The sequence below is a fragment of the Natator depressus genome, chromosome 8 (genome assembly GCF_965152275.1).
Source record: "Natator depressus isolate rNatDep1 chromosome 8, rNatDep2.hap1, whole genome shotgun sequence".
NCBI lineage: Eukaryota > Metazoa > Chordata > Testudines > Cheloniidae > Natator > Natator depressus.
The window spans coordinates 5,964,706-5,981,442 of NC_134241.1; the positions used below are offsets into that span (position 1 = coordinate 5,964,706).

At 48.0% G+C, this 16,737-nt stretch overlaps 1 protein-coding gene across 3 annotated transcripts in view; it reads left to right on the forward strand.

Moving 5' to 3' along the window:
- GLRA1 (glycine receptor alpha 1) overlaps positions 1-16,737 on the forward strand; it is an 80,371-nt gene that overhangs the window by 44,870 nt on the left and 18,764 nt on the right. For 2 of the 3 annotated variants that reach the window (XM_074960256.1, XM_074960257.1), the window contains exons 5-9: positions 1,494-1,717; positions 6,532-6,614; positions 7,686-7,823; positions 8,473-8,687; positions 9,579-9,725. In XM_074960256.1, coding sequence (XP_074816357.1) covers positions 1,494-1,717; positions 6,532-6,614; positions 7,686-7,823; positions 8,473-8,687; positions 9,579-9,725 — 807 coding nt within the window. Of the gene's footprint in view, positions 1-1,493; positions 1,718-6,531; positions 6,615-7,685; positions 7,824-8,472; positions 8,688-9,578; positions 9,726-11,287; positions 11,486-16,737 lie in introns of those variants that run through there. The other variant, XM_074960258.1, reaches the window with a different exon arrangement.

The window sequence follows — 16,737 nt, forward strand, 5'->3', positions numbered from 1 at the left end:
AACATGGAATATGGATCATCCCCTTTAGTGCTCGTTCGCTCTCACCAACATCTTGGTTGGGCTTTTTTCTCTTTTAAATGCCTTTTGGAGATGGAATTTGCAGCCTCTGTGATCCCATTGCCAATTGCTGCCATGCTGCAGACAGCCCTGTGTCACCACCACCATCCTAGTCAGAAAGAGTGGCAGGTTTTCGCCCTGCGTGACCCAAATCCTGGAGCCCTGGGTGTGGAGACCTATCTGCCCTCCACAATTAAAGAGCCGTAGCATCAAGAGGAAGGGTAGTCTTATGGTTAAGGAATTAGTCTGGGCCTGAGAAGATGAGAGTTCAATTCCTAGCTCTGCCACACAGATTTCCTCTGGGATCTTGGGCAAGTCACTCATCTCACTCTGTCTCAATGCTATTTCCTTTGCCCATCTTGCCTATTTCGATTGAACGTCCCTACCCTGAAGAGCTGTCTCTTACCATGTGTCTGTGCAGTGGGGTTCCGGTCATGATTAGTGTGGCCTCAACACAAATAATTTGATAGACCCATGTTGATTCATAATAAAATGGATAATATCTACAGAGAACGTGTGTAAAAGGGGGACTACAAATAGAGTCTCAGCCCTACAGACATTGCAGGGGTGGGCACCTTGTGTTCTTAAGTGATCCTTTCCTCCATTCACAATCAATGCTAAGGATGGTGGTAAACTCTGGTCAAAGAAAGGGTTGGCATGGAGCAGGAGGCTTTAAGGATGGTGATGACAAAGTAAAAAGGGGAGAAATGCAGGGTCCTGGTGAATTCCCTCTCTGCAAGGAGGTAGCATGCCTACAAATAACAAGCAGGTGGAATACTGAATACACTTGCTTTCTGTGCCCTCCCCTTAATCCTCCACAAGGTGCATCTTGCAAATATAATTCCAGCCCTCAACACACTCAGTAAATGAACAATATTTTAGCAGCCCTGGAGACTTTGTGAGTGTAGAGGTTCAGACACCTGAATGGAATTTTTCTCTCCAAGCTAAATGCACAATACCAGTGGTTTTCAATCCGTGGTCCACGGGCCCCTGGGGGTCCACAGACTATGTCTAAGATTTCCAAAGGGATCCGCACCGCCATTTGAAATTTTTTAGGGGTCCGCAAATGAAAAAATGGTTGAAAACCACTGCCCTATAGCTCTGGTGAGGCTGAATCCTGACATGCTATGGATTTGGGGATCACTGCAACAGAGCAGGTGTCGTGGACCAGAGCAGCTGTTTGCCCATCAATGTGTCTCTTGGCGACAGAGCTAAAAATACAAGACAGTTATTCCTTGAGAAATAATGCCAGTAGGGAATGTCACAGAGTAAGAGTGTGATCCTAGTCACGGCGAAGACATTGTTTGTTTGCTTGTTTCAACCCAGCTGGCTTCAGTGTCCCTTTCTTCTGCACTGAGCAGTTTCTGGCCACTTCTAGTGTCTTTTGGGCACCATTAACTTTGTGCCCGCTGCTAACTCTTGTACCCTCACTCCAGGACTACAGGGTGAACATCTTCTTGCGGCAGCAATGGAATGACCCGCGGCTGGCTTACAACGAGTACCCCGATGACTCCCTGGATTTGGACCCCTCCATGTTGGACTCCATCTGGAAGCCAGACTTGTTCTTTGCCAACGAGAAGGGGGCCCATTTCCACGAGATCACCACAGACAACAAACTTTTGCGCATTTCCAGAAATGGCAACGTCCTCTACAGTATCAGGTGAGATGGCTAAAGTGAATGGTTGGGGGCGGGGCGGGGGGGGCGCAGGGGATGGTGGGACTAAGGACCTAAGCATGCTTGAGGCTGAGTTGAGAAGCTGGTAAATAAACAGAGCATTAGGGGTTGACCTTCAAACCACTGAACTCCCTGGGTTCAAATCCCAGCAAACTGACTTGATTCCATCCTCACAATTCTGAGGTAAAATCCAAGATGGCAGCCCTGCGATGGCAAGGACGCAGCAGCAAACACTGGTGTTTCACTCTTCAGCTCAGGTCTTGTAAACATGTTTCAATTTACAATCACATGACACTAACAAAATGGCTAGGATGGGCCTTCTACTGGAGAACATAAGAATTTCTCAACTGTGTGTCATAGGCCTTCCATCCTTAACAGAACAAGGAGATTCTCCATTAGGCTAAGAAATGTGCTTTTTGGAGTAGATGGATGGTTCAGTCCTCACTGCTCCTACAAGCCAAGTGCCCATGGTCTCCAGTAGCAACTTTCCTAAACGGCCACAGATTTGTTACAAATCAAAATGGTTTTGAATATCAAAGAAACCTCAGAAACCCTAGCTATCCAGGTCTGAAGGAAAGAGGAAATTAAGAGGCCACACTGAAGTAATTGCCAAGGATTTGTGCAGATACAGAGAATAAAACTGTTCTCTTCTGCATTCCCTGCTCCTACAAACACTAACATCTCCCTTGGTGGTCAGAGTTCTGCCCTTTTTGAATGAAGCTCTGTTCACTAACCTTCTGGAAGTCACACCCATTTCATATATCTGTGTGCAAACCAATTGTGTGTCTACACGCCAAAGGAGGTAACCTAATATACTCAAAACTGGTCAATTTTATCTACACTCATAGATATATACACACTAATGTATATTACACGGACATACGTCTAAATGCTTATATACACGTACTGCGTGACATGAAAAACTTAAAGGGGTATTGCCAAGATTGTTCTATCATAACGTTAAGCTAACATGACATTTGTCTCATTATGTGGATTCTATCTTAAGGACTGCACTATCCAGAGTTTGGGTTTTTTTTAATAGTTCCATCCTTTCTATAGCTCCAACTGCTATCAGCCCAGTTTTCAAAAAGTACTCCCCTAACCCGAGCCCACGAATCCTGCATTTACATGCGCACATAGACTTCTAAGTGCACAACTCCCCAGTTTGCAAGTCTGGCACTTTGCATGAGCACATGTAATGTAGGTGTCCGTTTCTGAAGAGCAGGCCTTGCACACTTAAAAAAGAAAGTTCCAGTGACCCACGAACAAGTCAGCACATGAACTGTCCACCCCAGCACAGGAGAACTGCTCCCATAGGCTTGCTGAAGCAGTATTCATCTTAAAACTAACAGATGAATGCAGTTCTTAAGGTGAATGTAACTACATAGGGCAAACTATCAGAACACATTAGCTTCAAGGCCTAGCCATATTAATACGGTCCCTTTAAAAAAAGCATATGAATAAAATCATTTTTCTTTAGATTTATATAGTTAGATACCTATCCAAAAGCTCTAAGCACCCTGACAATTAAGATTACCACATAACAATACTCCTTGCAGCCATAAAAAGAAAGACAGTCAGGCAGGAAGAACTCCTAATAACGCTAAGTGTTTCTGTTTTAAATATACCCAGTTCCTACCGAGATATGATACACAGAGAGTTTGGAAGCTCCGACACGGGCGCTGTGTTTGAAATGGATGGGGAAAGCACAGCGTGTGCAGGGCAGTCTGAGTGGCAGGCAAAGAAAGCACTTCTGTTTGTTACGGTATGGTCCCTCCACAAGCGCAGATGGCCGGTCCCCCGGGTCTGCATCGCAGGGGCTGTAGCTGGGATTAGTGCTTCCTGAAACAAGGTTGCATTTGGGGTGGAGAAGGAAATCACATTAACACAAGGGAGGTGGATGAAAGCCACTCACTTATTCAGTACTCGAACTGAAGCGAGCAGAGGATAGGAGGGGATTCTGCTATGTGACCCCGACCTATTACTAGAGCTGCACTTTGGGACAGAGGAGGGGATGGGCTGGGATGGGAAAGCCAGGTAAAGGGGGTTTCTAGATAATCCCTTTCTTCCCCAATTCAAGCATTTCACTTTTCCTAGATTTAAATTAAATAAGAACCAGATCCTGCAGCCTTCAAATATATGCTATTTCCCCTGAGGTCAATGGGAGTGTTACATGAACAAGACCTACAATACCCAGCCCTCAATTCCTTGTCTCCGCTAGGGGTTTGCTACTTTTGCAGCTGACCACTGATTGCTGAATTAAGGCAAACTCCTGGTATAGATAAACCCTTGGTAAATGGGACTATTTTCTTCTGCCACTGCATTGAAACCAAGTGATATTGCAAATTTGCATGATTTGGATTCCCAGAACCATCAATCTACCCAGATTTTGCTCCAAACCTGGCCCAGGTAATTGACCCAACTTTGGGCACCACAGCAAGAAACCCAGTGCGAGTTAAGAGTTTACACTGAAACCCCACAAACTCACATTGCTTTGGGGATCACCTGGTTTCCTAACCTCTTTATTCCATTCTCCTGTGTGGTTTTCACTCAGGAGAGCTGGGCGGGCGAACAGGGGGGTATTTTCCTACCCCAGAACCTCACAGCCATTTCCCAGCATTACTCCTCAGGGTCACTCATTTGCCATAGGGATCCAGAACACGTCTGTGGAACTGTACTACTTGCATTAATTCGCCTTTGGAAAACATCCATTTCCCCACTCTCCCTGGTGTTTTAAAGCAATAAATTTAAGAACAAGCAATTTTATTAAAAATGCTAGGGGGGAAAGGAGCCAAAAAGACGTCCCAAAGACATTTTGCCTTCTTCGTAGTGTGGATTTACATTGTGAACTCCAGGTCACTCAAACCTCACATTACAATCCCCAAAGGCAGGCGGCAGTTGCATCCCATTGTGCTATCCCATGTTTCCGGTGGCAGCGTGGTGCTCTGAAATGGAAAATAAACAGGCAGTGCTGAAACGCAGATAGCCACCATCAGAAATGGGGGATGATTTCAGTGCAGATAGCAGACAGCAAGCCAAAGCAGTAATCAAAACTGCCAAACGTGTCGGCAGAGTTTGGAGACCTGATGCCTGCCCCGCCTTTTTAAATCACATCGCTGTTTGAAACGGTTCTCCACCGACAATGTGCATGTTATAAAACAGCCAGCAGCTAAGGGTACCGGGTGACCTAGTAGTTAGTGTTGTGCGCTGATGGGCAAGAGACACATGTTTGAGTCCTCAGGATGGTCCCTCTCTGGCTGGGGCTGGGAGGGTCCAAAGGTGGAGTGCTGAGTCACTGCAGTGCTGGAGTTACTCTGTAAGATGGTAGGATGACTCAGCAAAAGAAATACCAGCAATATCCAAGCAAGGTTGTTACCCCTGGTTTCTCTTTACCAACAAAAGGGAAAATATGTGACCACAACCGGAATGTAAATCAGCTAATCCCCAATCAGCTCAGTCTGACGACTCCTGGGTGTGGAGGCCAACTTTCTCAAAGGTATCTTCTCACTCCCCTCTACCTTCCAAACAAATACGCATACAGCAAGGACCATCTGAACCAGAGTCAGCCCTGTATTGACTGGGAACCAGGCATTGCTCTGACACCCTGTCACAGTGCTCCACAGGGGCCCGACTGGCTGATTAAGGAACAATGGAGAGGCCTGCAGTTGGTCCATCCAGGCCTTCTCAGCCAGAAGGATGTTTTAATAGGCAGCAGATTTAAAACAAACAAAAGGAAGTATTTCATTACACAACGCACAGTCAACCTGTAGAATTCTTTGCCAGGGAACGTTGTGAAGACTATAACAGGGTTCAAAAAAAGAATTAGATAAATTCATAAAGGATAGGTCCATCAATAGCTATTAGCCAGGATGGGCAGGGATGCAAAACCATGCTCTGAATTGTCCCTAGCCTCTGTTTGCCAGAAGCTGGGAATGGGCGACAGGGGATGGATCACTTTATGATTCCCTGTTCTGTTCATTCCCTCTGGGGCACCTGGCATTGGCCACTGCCAGACGACAGGATACTGGGCTAGAGGGACCTTTGGTCTGACCCAGTCTGGCCATTCTTATGAGCATGGAACCTAATGCAGAGAGATACGGTGGTGCATCATGCGACATGGAGTCTGACCAGGAGGCATCAGCTAGAGGAGACAATGGGGCACAAGGGACCTGGAACTACAACTCCCACGAGGCACTGCAGCGGCTCAGGCAGACAGAGATTGAACTGAGCTAACCCAAAATATTTTGTTTCAATTTTTCCAACAGAAAATTTTGTTGAAATCTATCATTTCCCCCCCATCCCCAAGCAAATTTCAATTTGGACAAAGCCTCGTTTTCCAACCGGAAAATGTTTTGTTTGAAATTTTCCGACCGGTGCTAGCCTTTAGAAATACCCTATTTGGTGGATCCAGGATATCAGATGGGTCCAGATTGTTATGAGCCTGAGGCATGAAATAAAGATCGAAGCAGCAAGACAGTTTGGTGTGGGACTCTTCTGCGCTACACAATCCAAGAAGTGTTGTTGTCACAACCCTCCACCTGTAAAAAGCAGCTGGGGATTAAATCACAGGCCCAGCTGCTCGGTATTTCTGACACGCTGCAATGTCACACTTGAAACTACATTCAAGGAAGGTGCAAATAATCCAGGCAATGCCTCCAGCCAGGTAGGTGTGGCACTGCACAGGTAGCTGACTAGCCTATCTATACACCAGTGGGCACCTAAATAGTTCAGATGTAATGTAACTACTTGTCAGTGTTTAGAATGCGTCTGGAATTCCCCTGTCTGTCTTCTCGCCCCAGGATTACACTAACGCTGGCTTGTCCCATGGATCTGAAGAATTTCCCCATGGACGTGCAGACGTGCATCATGCAGTTAGAGAGCTGTGAGTCCTGAGGGGTTTACCCTCTAAAGATAACCACCATCTTTCCTCTGTCCCACTTCAACTCTCAGCTGGTTCTCCGATTAAGAAAGACAAAGGGGGATAAAAGCCAGGACCTACCGCCTGGCATGTGCACGATCCTCTGCTCACACTCCTTTCCCTGCCAGCACCCACACAGCCCTGCCTAGCACTACTTTCTACCAACAACTATTTCTTGTGCCTGTGTTGGAGGAATAAAGCCCCTATCAAAGGCAAAGGGCATTCAGAGCTGGGGAGGGGAGGGCTCTTAAATCAGGGATCAGAAGCGAAAGTAGAGGTCCACATCCCTCCACTCCTTGCATCGTTCCCCCCCAAGAGCCCAGACATGCTGACATGAGCCTGTCTGTCCCTGTGATCCCTGCAATCTTGTTTGTTAGTTTTGCCGGTATTGTTTTCCTTCCTGCCAGTAGCACTCACTCAGGGAGCAGCTCTCAGTTTTCCAGGAAACTACCTGACATCTCTTAGCTTGAGCCAGGTTCGAGCAATTGCTGAACTCCTAAAGGGGGAGCTCTAATTTATCTGCATTTGCATTGGCCTCCTGCTTTGAAGGAGAAAGGTGAAGGTTCTCCAAGCTGCAAGTGGGGCTTTTTTCCCCCTTTACGATGCATGCTGGCACCTACAGGAACCCCTACCTGCTTCCTTAACTAAAAAGAAAGAAATCCAATGATTAACTTAATGCAGAGGAAGAGGCTGGGGCTGAAAGGCTCAGCTAAGATAAGATAAAAAAATAGCCCAAGCCAGCAGAAAATCTGATTTATTGGACAGGAATCCACTGTGACCCATAAAGTTCACCACTATAACCATTACTGCCCACCTATACCATATATATAAGCTTTCATCACCAGGTATGCCTCAGCAAACTTGTTGTGCGAACCAGTGGAGAGCCATGAAACCCATCCTATCATGGGTGATCCAGTCTAACTCCCGGCATCTGTGCAGGACTCCCTTCCCCACAATACCATCCCTGTGGGCACCTGTCTTCGACACCGTTTGGTTTCTTGCTCATGTGTCCTATTTGTTCCCTACTCTCAACAGTTGGCTACACAATGAATGATCTGATATTTGAATGGCAAGAGAAAGGAGCTGTGCAGGTTGCTGATGGATTAACCTTGCCTCAGTTTATCCTGAAGGAAGAAAAAGATTTACGATACTGCACCAAGCATTACAACACAGGTCAGAAACAGGGCATAAACCGCAGTCTCCCATCCTCAGGGCCATTTACCTTTACTCGCTAAGCTCCTTGCAGTAAGCATTTGGCCCTGTATATTTGCCACACATCATCTGTTGCATGCTAGCCGCATTTATCTAACAAATATATCCTGGAGAACAATCTGTCTAAAGGCTTGCTGAAGAATAATCTTCACACAAATGTATTGCCAGCAAGAAGCTAACAGACCCAAAACTTATGTCTCCTATGTACCCTTCTTGTGCTCATCAGAGGTCTCTGCATCTGCTGGGGTATTTAATTTGGACCCTCTCACCAAGCTCATCTCCACGGTGTGTCTATTCTAGAACTCAATGGGAACTTCAGTCTACAGGGCTGTTAATCTGGCACCTTTCACTAGCACAAATTCACTATTGTTTAGTTAAAAAAAGATGTCAGAGGGAGACTCATGGTGTTGTTATGCTGATGTTATTAATGCATGTGCTAGCCCTAGTGATACTCAGCCATCCCCTACCACATGCCCCCTTTGCCCAGCAAGAACCGTTTCTTAGCCAGGGAGAGGAAATTGCAGGCAGCCATTGTTTGCTGAGGTTGGATGCCATAAGATTATCATGCCTCCTACCAGTAACCCTCTAATTTAACTCCTGTCATTCTCAGGCAAGTTCACCTGCATAGAAGCACGTTTCCACCTGGAGCGACAGATGGGCTACTACCTGATCCAGATGTACATCCCCAGCCTTCTGATAGTCATCCTGTCTTGGATCTCCTTCTGGATCAACATGGATGCTGCACCTGCCCGTGTTGGCCTGGGCATCACCACCGTGCTCACTATGACCACCCAGAGCTCAGGTTCCCGAGCATCATTGCCCAAGGTACAAAGCACCCCTGACACTTGGAAGAAATTCCTTCATACCAATGTATTGAACAGTTAGGGACAGATCTTCAAATATGTCCAGAATTCCAGTCAACAAACTTGCACATGGGCTTTCCACTACCTTTGTATGCTCCCAAATTTGTGGGCCGCCAGTGGCCAGTCCAGCCTCAACGCAAGTTAAAGCTGAGCTGCGCTAAGTTACACTAGCAGTAACTGCCCCCTAGGAGGCATCATTCTAAGCCAGAGAACAGCACTCTCAGGCCATGCCCCAAGTGCCTACAAATTCTTAACATGCATATTATATTAGTTCATATACTCAGTGTATCTCTGACATTCAATATTAATACTGAATCTGGCCCACTAAGATACAATCACAGAAATGTAGGGTTGGAAGTGACCTAAGAGGTCATCAGGTCTGGCCCCCTGTGCTGAGGCAGGACCAAGTAAACCTAGACCATCCCTGACAGGTGTTTGTCCAACCTGTTCTTAAAAACCTCCAATGATGGGGATGCCACAACTTCCCTTGGAAACCCATTCCAGAGCCTAACTACCTGTATAGTTAGAAAGTTTTTCCTTGTATCAAACCTAAATCTCCCTTGCTGAAGATTAAGCCCTTTACTTTTTGTCCTACCTTCTGTGGACATGAAGAACAACTGAAACTCGGGTTTCTTCCTATTCTGTATGTGCTACTATTTTTCAGGATTAACGTCGAGTCCTGGACAACATTCCCTTGCTCGGTAAGACAGGTTTTAATGTCCGTGAGCTCTTGCTGAGCACATCATGGCTGCCTCAATTGTTTCATTATCACTTTCCAAAGAGCTTGGGGGACTAGCGAGAAGAAAGACAGGTGCTGGAACAAGGTCTCTCAGTCCCCCTCTCTAACCCACAGGTGTCCTACGTTAAGGCCATAGACATCTGGATGGCTGTGTGCTTGCTGTTCGTGTTCTCAGCTCTCCTGGAGTATGCCGCTGTCAACTTTGTGTCCCGGCAGCACAAAGAGCTGCTCAGATTCAGAAGGAAGAGGAGGCACCACAAGGTAATACACAAGTCATGCAGAGCACAGCTGGACCCAAGGAGTCCCCACCCTCTAGAACCTTAGAGGGTCACTCAATGGCCAGCTGGATCTAGCAAGTGGCACTCAGTGAAGTTCTTTACATACAGGGAGATACAGAGGGGCAAGTATCAGAGCATATGGCCAGCTCTACTGATTCTGGTTTCTCCTCCAATATTCAGCTTGCTTCTGGGGTGTACCAAACTCCTTTATTTTGTTTACTATGCCTGTTCAGGGATTTATGTCCAAAAAGACAGTTCTCCCAAGAGTAACTTCCAAAGGGATGGATTTGGAAGTGCAGCTTGTTTTGATGTTTGTGGGGCGGTGGGAGCGGGTCTATCATGGAATGGCATAACTTAGTGAGGCAGCTTACCATAGCATGGAGGTAAGTGACACATTCGTTGTATCTGCCACCTTGCCGAATATCACGACATTCAGAAGCATCTGCTGCTTGGATTTACTGTGATGTTCCTCTCTAAAATAGTCTTTAAAAAAAAAAAACCCTTAAAATGTCCTTAGCCAAGCTCCATGCACGTTCCCCATGACTGAAATCAATCAGAGCATGTCTGTGTTGGGTAGAAATCTACAGTCTGTACACCGGTAGCTTTGGAACCCTTCGGAATGTGCCCACAGCAGAGATGCTAAGCCACAGAATGAACTAGAGAGAGAAATATAATAGTAGATACAATTAGAGGCAGAGGAATATAAATAGTTGTCTCAGGCTGGCTCTAAATGCAGAGATGAATAGATACTAAAGAAGTTGAGCTTCATAAGCAGATGGAAGTCATCTCCTACATGGCAGGTGCCCGGCCTCTCTTGAGAGAGAACAACTCAACAGTAGGTAATAAGGTCCTAGAGAGGAAGTGCGTAATTATTTCTGGAGAAGATCCTGCCTTGATTACAGGCCATTCTGCGATGGGTGCACCATCTCATTCAGGGAATAAATCCGGGAACTTTACCTTCACCCCAGTTCCACGCATCATCGCCAGCATTTCGCACAACAGTGTTCACCTTCCATTTTCCATATGAACCTTCTGGGAGGGGCAGCTGTCTCTGTGCCCCAGGACTGCTGTAAGGGTTGGTGTATAGTGGCTTACTAAGGGTTTGTCACTGCATTACTGCAATGACATTGCACATGCACTAATCCCTAGCCTATAACCAGCTGGGATTTTGAACAGCTTCATACCTGCTAGGAAAGGCTGCCTTTCTACCGCCTTCCACCTCCCCAGTGCTGGGGGATGATTTGGCTCAGGCCTGCTTTAATTTGTTTTGCCTGGAACAAGTTTCCTAGGGGCCACTCAGCCAGCTCAGGATCTGCAGAATGCAGCATTCTCTGCACCCACCCGCTCAGCACTCACTGTGCAGCTTGAGGCAGGGAGTAGGACAGCATAGCATGCAGCTGGCTCTGCCAGGATGACATCACCCAGGGATTCCCCTCTACAAGGGGAATTCCCAGCTGCCCATTAGGGTTTTCCCATTGTGCAAAGTGGAAGGGAGTGGAGACCAGGGATCTGACCCTCTAAAGCATGGGATTTATTTGTTTTCAGCTTTATCAGCCCGACTTCCTAGTGGTGCTGACCACTGCTTCAGACTGGGAGTGCCAGCCTACCTCGGGGATCCCCGGCTTTAGCCCAGGGGGCTTGCTATGCATAGACCAGAAGATTTAGCACTCGGCTGAACCACGCCTCTCCCAGTCTCTTCTCTCCAGGAGGTTGTCTTACACCCCCCTCTCCTGCTGGCCCGTCCCCTATAGCAGAGGAAGACAGCCTTTTAGATGAAGTGCCATGGGACTCTCCCAAGAACTGTAAACATTTAAAAGACATAGACAAGAATTTAGGAACCATCCAGTTACACTGGGCCAGGCACTGTCCTGTAGGGGGCTCCACGGAGCAGTGGCATGAATGTAACGCGGTGCCACGACTTCAACGCAGAGCTCGGCAGAGGACTAAGAGGCCCTTGTAAAAGTGCCTCAATTAACTAGAGAGACAAGGCGGGCGAGGTCAGAGCTTTCATTGGACCCACGCCTGTCGGGGAGAGGGGCAAGCTTTTGAGCTACACAGAGCTCTTCCTCGGGTCTGGCTCTGCCCAGCTTGTCTCCCACCAGCAGACGGTCCAATAAAAGATGTGACCTCTCCCACCTTGTCTCTCTCCTATCCTGGGACCGACAGGGCCACACCAGTGCTGCAAATTCCATTAACTAGGACCATCAACTCAGAGGCAGCAGATTTTCAGCACCATCCCTAAATCACTGGCCTATAGCAAGAGTTAATTTGTTACGAAGAATCGCCCCAGAAGGCTAGAAAAATAGGTCAAACCACAGAGCAACTGGACTTCTAGCTGCACAATGGTTCCTCACATGCCAGAGAAATTGTCACACTCTCAGGAGGCAGCATGATCTAGTGGATAAGATGCCAGGAGACCTGGGCTCTGTTCACAATTCTGTAACATCTAGACAACCAGCTTCTCACCCTGTGCTTCAGTTTCCCCATCTGCAAAATGGGTGATAATGGTTGCTCACTTTTGTAAAGCATTTTCAGATCTCTGGATGAAGAATGCCATATACATGCACAAAGACAAGTGCTCTATGGGCCATGGGAACCAACAGAAAAGCTCCCATTAACTTCCGTTGTGCACAATCAGGCCACGTCATGGAGAGAAAACTAGCACATTCTGGTTCTGAGGGAGTGAGAACTGCCTGCTTAAACCAGTCTGAGCTGCAGCCATCCAGCCCGGGTGCCTCACTGTGCTTTTATCCCCTAGTCCAGATTCAAGCATCCCTTTCTACTGAGCCGCTGCTGCATGCAGCTCGCGCTGCCGTACTGTTGACAAACTAATAATAAAAACTCTAGTTAGAACGTTTCAAAAGATCTGTTTGCCAGAGGTATTCCACCAAACGCAAGGCTGCTGTTACAATCCCTGCATAATCTCACAGCAACTTTAATTGGAACAAAGCACAAAAATAAAAACACGCCCAGTAAGCGGGGGTTGCAGGCTCATCAAAACTTGCGGTTGACTGCGTGTATTCCAAGCACATTGTACAGCTGCTGGAGAACCTGATGGCTCTATCCCGGTGCCCTGGAATCTTCTGATGCCTCTCTTCTAAGCACTGACATATCACAATGAATGAAATAATGTATTAAAATGGGCAACACTAAAGGAGCGATCAGATTGGCTGTACGGGTCAAAACTTGCTAGCCCCCTTGCCTCCCCTTCATATCATGTGACCAAGGTGCTTCAGTGATGTATTGTCAGAGGTGAATCTAGACACACCGGCTATATTCTGTTCATTTTGATTTTCATTTTACTTAGTGGCCGACGTAACTTGGCTAGACTTCCCTGTCTGCAATGGCACTTGCCCACAAAAAATTTCTTTCTGGATTTCATTTAAAACCCAGAGGTGAAACTAAGCCGGTACGGGCAAGAAAGTGGCCGCTGGTACAGGCCGGTACACAGCCAACGTTAAAGCACTGCCACGGGAGCACTTTAAGCACCGTACCGGCAGGGCCGCTGACGGGGGCGGGGAGGGGCGAAAGGGGCAGCTCCCCGGGGCCAGGTGATTTAAAAGGGCCCGGGGATCCCGGCAGCAGCCCCTTCTGCCCAAGGCCCTGCCCCTTCTGGGAGCCCAGAGCCGCCCCTCCCCCCCCCTTGCCCAGGAGCCTGGCCGCCCTTTAAGTTACCTTCACCCCTGTTGTACCCCTACATTCGTAACACCCTCCCCCCTTTGGCCCCAGCATGCACAAGTGTGAGAGACTCAACTCGCCTGTAAAGCTGCTTGCAGACTTATACCCCCCTATACCTTGCATGTTGGAGTCCTTCCATGGGAACTAGAAGGTACAATTGACCTCACAAAGGGTCGAATAACTAGCCCATAAAATATGCATTTAGTGATTAAATGGGCCACGTTTTCAGCCATGACGTTCAGTCAGGAAAAAGGCCGAGTCAATTGTTTTGTACCTGCAAAAAAGCATATCTGCGTGCCGATTGCGTTGTTGAGCCCCCCACTACGCAAAGAGCACATGTAAATGGGATGGAGGCGCATTTCTAATGGGGGAAGCACTGGGCTGTGCATTTCCGCAGGTGTCAATCAAGGCCCACAGCAGAGAGAGAAGTTGGCTCTATCAGCGTAAGAGGGACATTTTCATTCCATTACTATTTGCAATTTCACAATTTATATAGGGATGCATTTTGTGAAATTCAGCAAGCGTGCGTGTGTGTATGTGTGTGTGTGAGAGAGAGAGAGATGGCCAATCAGGGAGCAGATGTAATATCATATGACCAGATACACACCACAAATAATGAACAGCAAACAGCCAAAGGCAACAACTTGTGAACACCCCATAGACCAGAGATCCCCAAACTGAGGGGTACACCCCACTAGGTGGACATGGAGGAATGTTTGGGGGGGGGGCGTAACAGGGCCAACCCCCATGGGGACGGGGAGGGAGCGCCACCCAGCCCCCACTGCGCTCCCAGCTCTGCTCCAGCCCCACCCCGAGCCTCAGCCCCCGACCATGGCCCAGCTCTGCACCTGGCCCTGGTCCCAGCCCAGCCTGCGACTCCATCCCCGGACCCAGACCCACCCCCAGCTGTGGCCTCAGCCTTGGCCCCTAACCCCTGTCCCTGCTCCCAGCTCTAGGGGGATGGGGGGCAGACAGGGGTAAGGGGGGCATGACCTTGAAAAGTTTGGGGACCACTGCGATAGACTGACTGTCCAAGCCCCCTTTGGCAACTACGTACCATGGTGTATGCAGCTTTAAAAACTGTGATGGCCATGCATGGTTACTGCCCCTTCGAGGTCTAGAACATTCTGGTCTCACAGAGCACTGTTGACCTGTTCATCATTTGCACTTGGAGCTGGGCTGGAGACTGCACAGGATAATGCCCGCTTGGTCCCTTTGTGGGTTTTATTCTTGTTGTTGCCCCTCGTCATTCAGTTAAAGTCATTTTAGTTCATTAAAAAGGCACGATTGGCTGATTTGGCCCTGGAGACATGGCGCTCACCAATGAAGAATGAATTCGCAGAAAATCAAGACTGGCCCGTGAATGATTCATAAAGAACAACAAGGGGTACCTTTGCAGTCAATATGATTCACAATTGTTTGATCTGCGTGTGTGTTTGTACCTGCCTGACACACCTGTAATGGCGATGGAGTCAGAACTCCAAAGTTAAGATGGAGATGTGGCTCTGGGAAGAAGGATAAAGGAGTTTGAGGCGCAAGTGGTGTTCTCGTCCATCCTCCCCGTGGAAGGAAAAGGCCAGGGCAGGGACCGTTGAATCGTGGAAGTCAACGAATGGCTACGCAGGTGGTGTCGGAGAGAAGGCTTTGGATTCTTTGACCACGGGATGGTGTTCCATGAAGGAGGAGCGCTGGGCAGAGACGGGCTCCATCTTACGAAGAGAGGGAAGAGCATCTTTGCGAGCAGGCTGGCTAACCTAGTAAGGAGGGCTTTAAACTAGGTTCACCGGGGGAAGGAGACCAAAGCCCTGAGGTAAGTGGGAAAACGGGATACCGGGAGGAAGCACAGGCAGGAACGTCTGTGAGGAGAGGGCTCCTGCCTCATACTGAGAATGAGGGGCGATCAGCAGGTTATCTCAAGTGCTTATATACGAATGCACAAAGCCTTGGAAACAAGCAGGGAGAACTGGAGGTCCTGGTGATGTCAGGGAATTATGACGTGATTGGAATAACAGAGACTTGGTGGGATAACTCACATGACTGGAGTACTGTCATGGATGGTTATAAACTGTTCGGGAAGGACAGGCAGGGCAGAAAAGGTGGGGGAGTAGCACTGTATGTAAGGGAGCAGTATGACTGCTCAGAGCTCCGGTATGAAACTGCAGAAAAACCTGAGTGTCTCTGGATTAAGTTTAGAAGTGTGAGTAACAAGAGTGATGTAGTGGTGGGAGTCTGCTATAGACCACCGGACCAGGGGGATGAGGTGGTCTATAGCACCAAGTTTCTTCCGGCAACTCGCAGAAGCTACTAGATCGCACGCCCTGGTTCTCATGGGTGACTTTAATTTTCCTGATATTTGCTGGGAGAGCAATACAGCGGTGCATAGACAATCCAGGAAGTTTTTGGAAAGCGTAGGGGACAATTTCCTGGTGCAAGTGCTAGACGAGCCAACTAGGGGGGGAGCTTTTCTTGACCTGCTGCTCACAAACACGGAAGAATTAGTGGGGGAAGCAAAAGTGGATGGGAATCTGGGAGGCAGTGACCATGAGATGGTCAAGTTCAGGATCCTGACACAGGGAAGAAAGGTAAGCAGCAGGATACGGACCCTGGACTTCAGGAAAGCAGACTTCGACTCCCTCAGGGAGCGGATGGGTAGGATCCCCTGGGGGACTAACATGAAGGGGAAAGGAGTCCAGGAGAGCTGGCTGTATTTCAAGGAATCCCTGTTGAGGTTACAGGGACAAACCATCCCGATGAGTCGAAAGAATAGTAAATATGGCAGGCGACCAGCTTGGCTTAATGGTGAAATCCTAGCAGATCTTAAACATAAAAAAGAAGCTTACAAGAAGTGGAAGGTTGGACATATGACCAGGGAAGAGTATAAAAATATTGCTCGGGCATGTAGGAATGAAATCAGGAGGGCCAAATCGCACCTGGAGCTGCAGCTAGCAAGAGATGTCAAGAGTAACAAGAAGGGTTTCTTCAGGTATGTTGGCAACAAGAAGAAAGCCAAGGAAAGTGTGGGCCCCTTACTGAATGAGGGAGGCAACCTAGTGACAGAGGATGTGGAAAAAGCTAATGTACTCAATGCTTTTTTTGCCTCTGTCTTCACTAACAAGGACAGCTCCCAGACTGCTGCGCTGGGCATCGCAACATGGGGAGTAGATGGCCAGCCCTCTGTGGAGAAAGAGGTGGTTAGGGACTATTTAGAAAAGCCGGACGTGTTGCATCCGAGAGTGCTAAAGGAATTGGCGGATGTGATTGCAGAGCCATTGGCCATTATCTTTGAAAACTCGTGGCGAACGGGGGAAGTCCCAGAT